At 62.3% G+C, this 7,116-nt stretch overlaps 1 protein-coding gene across 1 annotated transcript; it reads left to right on the forward strand.

Moving 5' to 3' along the window:
• Nucleotides 1-4,954: 4,954 nt before the first annotated feature.
• Nucleotides 4,955-6,174, forward strand: TMEM190 (transmembrane protein 190). Its single transcript, XM_028097305.2, has 5 exons — nt 4,955-5,012; nt 5,107-5,142; nt 5,576-5,701; nt 5,773-5,857; nt 5,946-6,174. The coding sequence occupies exons 1-5, from the start codon at nt 4,955-4,957 to the stop codon at nt 6,172-6,174; spliced, it is 534 nt and encodes a 177-aa protein (XP_027953106.1).
• Nucleotides 6,175-7,116: the final 942 nt, after the last annotated feature.

Raw genomic sequence — 7,116 nt, forward strand, 5'->3', positions numbered from 1 at the left:
TCAGACGGAGCCGGCTGCCTCGCAGGGCTCACGCTGCCTCGCTCAGAGGAGGGCACGGAAGGAAAAGTTGGAAAAGTTGAAAAGAGAAAGGGGGGGGGTGGTCGGAGAGGGGCTGGTGAGGTCATTGGCGTCCCCTCCCTCCACCTCCTCGGCCCGGGCCGCCACAGGGGCAGACACACGCGGCTCAAGAGCTGGGGCCCGGCTGCAGGCTGCAGGCGAGGGTCGGCTGGACCAGGATGGCGGGCGGAGAGGTGGGGAGAGCTGGGGACAGAGGTGGGGAGAGCTGGAGACAGAGCCACAAGACGCAGGCCTGGGGAGATGGACGGGCAAGGCAGAGCCACTCCAAGGGACAGAGAAAGCGAGAGGGATGGAGAGCGTGAGACCCAAGCAAGGACACAGAGATGCTTGGAGGAATGGGGACATTGAGGCAGAGACGGAGAGTCCGAAATGCAGAGACAGAGAGACAGTGACACACGGAGAGATGGGGACACTGAGCAGATACACTGCAGGAGCAGAGAGACCCACAGAGACTCCAGGAGGAAAAGGGACCGAGAGTTGTAGGCTTAGAGAAAGGGGAGGCAGGTGGCAGAAGAAACACACCGGTGACAAAGCGGCAGAGGCCCCAAGAGACAGAGGCAGGGAGCCAGAGACACTCAGAGATGGAGGCGCTGAGCGAGGGGGGCAGAGAGGAGCAGAGTCTCCGGGAGACAGGCAGGGGCAATGTGAAGGTGGGGAGAGAAGCAGAGACAGGAGACCGAGAGAGGGCATGAGACGAGGTGGGATCTTGCGCAGGTGCTGCACCCCCTCTGTGCCTCAGTTTCCTTATCTGTGAAATGGGGTTAACCGAGCACCCATCCCCCCGCCGCCCCCCCCCCAATGCCTGGGTAAGGATGAGTTCACTTGTGTAGGGCACACAGTCAGCCGTCACTAAATGTGAACCATTGCAATTCTCTTCCTTGATTTTTATTAACACATACAGGGGGACGCAGAGAAAGATGCGGCCTCTGGGAGGGTTGGAGATGGCGAGCGAGCGGGCAAGACAGTGAGGGTGACAGACACGTGGAGAGAGTGGCTCAGCCAGGGAGTGGGCATGGGGACCGGGCAGAGATGGCAATGCACAGAGGGACTGGAGCAGGAGATGCGGGGAGGACGGGACAGCCAGGGGGACACAGGCACCCTGATGGGCGCCAGGGCCAGAGGCAGAGCCAGTGAGGGAGCAAGTCCAGAGCCCCATCCCCGGGAGCATCCCCCTCCCAGCGAAGGACCAAAGACAGGATGGGAGGGAGGAGACAAAGTGACAAGGACTTCTAAAGTCCCCCCTGCAGGTCCCCTTCTGGCCCTCAAAACTGTGCTGAGCTGGCACGGGGCTCTGGGGTTGAATGGTGGCTAGAGCCCTCCCCCTCCCATCCCCCACCCCTGGGGGTGGGGGACGACTGCTCAAGTCCCCGGGGAGGTGAGGTCACAGCCCCCCCATGGTGGGACATGACCTCATTGCCTCAGGTAAGAGTTCTCTCTCTTGTTCTGTCATGGCCACCCCTTCCAGGGCCCCCCAGGGGCCCTCCCCAGCCCCCGCTCCCGCAGGGACCCAGGCCTCTGACCACTGGGTCTCCGCCCCTCAGGGGGCCTGTTTCCGGCTGAGTCAGCGTGGGGGGCCCAAGGCTGCGTCAGTGAGGGGAGAACTGACGTAGCCCCCCCCCCAGACCGGCAGGGCCAGCCAAGGTGACTCAGGCCACCAGCCTGGGGGATGGACTGGCCCGGGGAGATGGGTACTGGGCCCGGGGCCAGACTGAGAGCAACAATAGGGATCTCGCAATGGCAGCCCCTTCCACCTCCTGGGAACCAGGGATACCACCCCAGACCCTCTTCTTCAACCCAGCATCCGGGACTCCCAGCCCCCTCTTCCCTCAGACCCAGAGGGCAGGTGTCCAGGCCCTAAACCCTGGTTCCCAGGTGGAGAGAAAGGTGTTGCCATTCTGCTGTTTGGAGAATGCTCTATGGGAAAAGTCAGGAGTCTGGGGCTGGGTCAGTGTACCTGGCTTGTGCCAGTCCCCCCCACCACCTTGCCTTGGCCTGCTCCCTGAGGCTGCGGGATCATCCTTCCCCTAATTCCATCTTTCCTGGCTGCAGGAGGCTGAGGGAGATGGGGTGGGTGACGGCAAGAAGTCAGGGCATTGCTCAGCATCCTGGGTCTTCCCCATGAAGCGGGGGGGGGCATTCAAGTTCCTTCCATTGCAAGGAGAGCAGGAAGGGATGGGGTACCCACACTCCCATACTGACAGGCAGGACTGGGGAATCACAAAAAAGTGACAAGATGACACCAACACACAGACACAGAGACTGGAGCACAGACATCCAGAGTGAGAAAAAGACGAAGTCATAAAACAATGGGGTCTACAGACAAAAGAAGTTCTAAAGAAACAAGCTCAGAGGCTCGGAGACAAGGACCAGGGGAGCCCACAGCCCAAGGCTCTGAGGGGGGCTCACAAACATGAGAGAAGATGCCACTGGAATGCGAGCCGGGAGCCAGGGGTCCTTGCTCATGTGCTGGCCCCTGGGCGAGGTAGGGCTGGCTGGTGTGAGGTCAGCAGGTCCGAGGCTGTGTGTGTCCGTCTGTCTGTCCCTGGGGGGTCCTGTCTGGCCTCTGGGGGGTGACGGGGCAGGCGGGCCGCAGAAGCAGCCCAAACCTGTCATTAGCGGTGAGGGCCGTGACGGCGGGGGCCCCCCCAGTCCCAAGCCGCGGTCCAGGGCCGGCAGCCCCGCCCCCCACCCCCTCCTTGATCCCTGAGGAATCCCGGGAATTGCGAAGTGGGTCCAGATGATGTTGACACAGGAAATGGTCATCAGCTGCTGGCCTCAGCCCCACAACCCCTATGAACCCCCCACCCCCGGCCCCCTGCTGAGCCCCCTCTAACCTGTGTCATCTCTGACGGAGGCAGCCCAGGGCCACTCAGCTCCCACCAGGATGTTTACAAGAGATGCACAGGGCAGGAGTCAGCCTCACAGGGCTTCCTGAAAAATGGGGTCTGGACTCCCGGACAACTGCCCTCAGACCCAGTCCCTGGCCTCCTTCACTATCAGACCCAGGAGTCCAGGCCCCCAGCCCCTCCGCCCTCAGACCCAGGAGCCCAGACCCCCAGCCCCTCCGCCCTCAGACCCAGGAGCCCAGACCCCCAGCCCCTCCGCCCTCAGACCCAGGAGTCCAGGCCCCCAGCCCCTCCTCCCTCAGACCCAGGAGTCCAGACCCCAGCCCCTCCTCCCTCAGACCCGAGAGTCCAGAACCCCAGCCCCTCCTCCCTCAGACCCGAGAGTCCAGACCCCCAGCCCCTCCTCCCTCAGACCCAGGGGTCCAGGCCCCCAGCCACCTCCTCCCTCAGACCCGGGAGTCCAGACCCCCAGCCCCTCCTCCCTCAGGCCCGGGAGTCCAGACCCCCAGCCCCTCCTCCCTCAGACCCAGGAGTCCAGACCCCAGCCCCTCCTCCCTCAGACCCGAGAGTCCAGAACCCCAGCCCCTCCTCCCTCAGACCCAGGAGTCCAGACCCCCAGCCCCTCCTCCCTCAGACCCAGGGGTCCAGGCCCCCAGCCCCCTCCTCCCTCAGACCCGGGAGTCCAGGCCCCCAGCCCCTCCTCCCTCAGACCCGGGAGTCCAGGCCCCCAGCCCCCTCCTCCCTCAGACCCAGGAGTCCAGGCCCCCAGCCCCCTCCTCCCTCAGGCCCAGGAGTCCAGAACCCCAGCCCCCTCCTCCCTCAGACCCGGGAGTCCATGCCCCCAGCGCTCTCCTCCCTCAGGCCCAGGAGCCCAGGCCCCCAGCCCTCCTCCCTCAGGCCCAGGAGTCCAGACCCCAAAGCCACACTGCCTCAGAAAGCCCCCTCCTCACTGTACTGCAAAGCTGAGTAGAGGTTCACCTGAGAGAACTAGGGATCCTGGTCCCAACCCCGCCCCCCAGCTGTCCTCCTCCACCACTAAGGGGAACCAAATGGGAAGCTTGAGGACCTCCATGTGGACCCCTTTCCCCATTTGTGGGTGGAGAGACTGAGGCCTAGGGAGAAAGGTCTTCCTGCCCACGGCCACACTCACAGCCCTCACATCTTCATGGCCCCTTGCACACTCCCGACCCATTCTCCACTGGGAGGCCTAGAGAGCCTTTGGGACAGGAGTACTCCTGAGCAAAGGCGCTGGCCTCTGGCCCCACCCCCATTTTCCCCTTGTCCTCCTAGGCCACCTGGTTGTTAAGGAGGCCTCCCTAACAATGGGGCTCAGTGAGCCTCAGCGCCCCCCTGCCCCTGGCTGCTAGGGGGGAGACCCCTGGCAACGAAGTCTCAGGAGACTCTGGGCCACCTGGAGCTGCCCTGCAGGCTTCAGGTTACTAAGCAGAGGGATTCCTTGGCAGGAAGGTCTCCCGGGCCCCACCTCTTGGGGTCCTCTGGTTGGCAAGAACAAGGTGCCTTAGACCACCACCCACTTTCTGCCCAAGTTGCTAAGGAGGCTCTTTTTATGCCCAGGCCCCCACCCCCACCCCCATGGACCCTTCTGTCTGGTTGCTGAGGAAGCAACTTCTTTTTTTTTTTTTAAAGATTTTATTTATTTGAGAGAGAGAAAATGAGAGAGAGAGAGCATGAGAGGGGGGAGGGTCAGAGGGAGAAGAAGACCCCCCGTCGAGCAGGGAGCCCGATGCGGGACTCGATCCCGGGACGCCAGGATCATGACCTGAGCCGAAGGCAGTCGCTTAACCAACTGAGCCACCCAGGTGCCCAGGAAGCAACTTCTTCACAACCAGGCATGACCAGGCCAGTGTGACCCCCCCCATCCTCCTTCTCCACTGCTAAGGGGGCTCCCTAGCAACAGAACTTAGAACCTTGAAAGCTGGGTGGGCAGGTGGGTGGGGCCCAGCTGGTTGCTGGGGTGATGGCCTTCAAGGTCTGTCCCCACAGAGGCCCCAAGGGTCTGGGGAGGCAACATGGTGGGCTCTGGGATCCCAGCTTTGAGCCTCTTCCTGCTGATGCAGGGCTCAGTAGGTGAGGGGGCTGAAGAGAGGGTCAGAGAGCTGAACAGGGAGCCTCTTCAGCCTCCATAACTGCCCCCTTCAACACCAATCCTTTTTCTCCACAGATGGGAATGGAATCCAGGGATTCTTCTATCCATGGAGTGAGCAGTGGATGAAACCCGGGTCCCTCAAGGACAAGGAGCCCAGACTAGACTCTTGAGTCCAAAGGGAGAATGGGCTGGGAGCCTGATCCTGGGTCTGAGGGAGGAGGGGCTGGGGGCCTGGCCTCCTGGGCCTGAGGGAGGAGGGGCTGGGGTCTGGACCCCTGGGTCTGAGGGAGGAGGGGGCTGGGGTCTGGACCCCTGGGTCTGAGGGAGGAGGGCCTGGATGCCTGGACTCCTGGGTCTGAGGGAGGAGGGGGCTGGGGTCTGGACCCCTGGGTCTGAGGGAGGAGGGGCTGGGGGCCTGGACTCCTGGTTCCTGCACAGAGTAAGCACTAGGTAGGCAATTCTGGAGCCTGACTTTGGGACCCTGGGGTTCTGAGGCTCTCGGGTCAGACTCTGTGACACAGCTGCCACTGTGGTTGGTCCCAAGGCTGTGAGGGAGATGTGTGGGACCGGGAGAGCTGTGGGGGCCAGGCAGCAATCGAGAACCCCAATCTCTGTCTGCGTCTTCGATGCTGCTACCGTGACGGGGTCTGCTACCACCAGCGGCCAGATGGTGAGTGCCTGGAAGTTGGGCCCCTGGGGCAGCTGAGTCTCCTGGGTCTCAAACCTGCCTCCTTTGCCCAGAAACTATGCGGAGAAAGCACATGTGGGCGCTGGGCTGGACATGTGGAGGCCTCCTATTCCTGATCTCCAGCATCTGCTTGTTCTGGCAAGTGGGGTTGGGGCTGAGGGTGGGCTCCCGCACCCCCAGAGGAGCAGGCAGACGGTCAAGGCTGAGTGTATGCCCTCCCGGTCAGGTGGGCCAAGCGCCGCGATATGCTGCACCTTCCAGGGTTCTTAAAGGGCAAATGTGACCTGTCAAGGACCGTCTCTCTGTTATCCAAGGACCGGGGGACTTCGAGCAAAAAAAAGTCATCGGCTGGCAGCATGCCCAACTCCCCTCCTCTGGAGGGAGCCACGGATGTGTCAGGGGCCACTGAAGGGGAAGGGGGTGATGAAACAGAAGCGGGGGAGGACGAAGATTAGGGGCACCCCTGGGGGGCCCCTCAATACAGACATAGCATATAGACGCGTGGTCTCTTCTCTAAGAACCATGGGGGGCAGAGGGCTCATGAGCTCTGGGGCAGGGAACGTGTGTGTGCGCGTGTGTGTGTGCACGAGGGGGCCGGGAACTGGGCTGTGATCATGGGGGTTCTGGGCCGAGTGGGGTCTGGAACCAGGGAGGGGTGGGTCAGTGGGGGGTCGCCTGCAGCTCTCCTGCGGGAGCACCACTGATGGACAGCCTCCGCCGTGGACCCTTGGGATCCTGCCCCCTCCGCCAGCACGGTGCCATGCCTCCCACCGATGCCTGAGCACGGCAGGGCTCCCTGCGGGACATTACTCTCATACTCTCCAGTGCCTGGGTGGAAATTCTCCTGGACTTGTGTGCAGAACCAGACGTGTGCTGCCCAACCCTCCTGTCTTCCTCAGGTGCCACACCCACACCAAGTACCCTCCACAAATACTTCCTTCCTGGGTGCCTGGGTGGCTCAGCGGGGGTGGACTCTTGATTTTGGCTCATGTCATGATCTCAGGGTCATGAGATCAAGGCCCCTGCCAGGCTCCTTGCTTGGCAGGAGTTGGCTTGAGATTCTCTCGCTCTCCCTCTCCCTCGGCCCCTCCCCCTCTAAAATAAATGAATAAATCTTTTTTTTTTTAAGGTACTTCCTCCCAATAAATACCTTGTGAGTCTAATTTGTCCCTCTGTCTGCTTCTTGGAGGACCCCAATACCAGCCGAGGGGCATAGGCTGAGGGGCATCTGGACTGAAGGGTTGGGTCTGGACTCAAGATCCTGGCACCACTCTCCCATGCCCCTCCATGAGGGCCAGTGTGAAGCTGGGCTTCAAGGTCCCCAAGGGCATGGGTGGCCCCTCTGCAGGTGTGGCCTGGCCCCAGTACTGTCCCTCTCCCAGACAGACACACAGTGC

The sequence above is a fragment of the Eumetopias jubatus genome, unplaced genomic scaffold (assembly GCF_037043125.1).
Source record: "Eumetopias jubatus isolate StellerSeaLion01/CBP00866 unplaced genomic scaffold, mEumJub1_p1.0 scaffold_10, whole genome shotgun sequence".
In the NCBI taxonomy this organism is placed as follows: Eukaryota; Metazoa; Chordata; class Mammalia; order Carnivora; family Otariidae; genus Eumetopias; species Eumetopias jubatus.

What these genes read in the sequence shown, in the direction of transcription:
- TMEM190 (XM_028097305.2), top strand. Translation starts at nt 4,955, where the DNA reads ATGGTGGGCTCTGGGATCCCAGCTTTGAGCCTCTTCCTGCTGATGCAG. An exon ending in GGGATTCTTCTATCCATGGA is followed by an intron (nt 5,143 to 5,575) that starts GTGAGCAGTGGA and finishes GTTGGTCCCAAG; the next exon opens with GCTGTGAGGGAGATGTGTGG. An exon ending in CTACCACCAGCGGCCAGATG is followed by an intron (nt 5,702 to 5,772) that starts GTGAGTGCCTGG and finishes TCCTTTGCCCAG; the next exon opens with AAACTATGCGGAGAAAGCAC.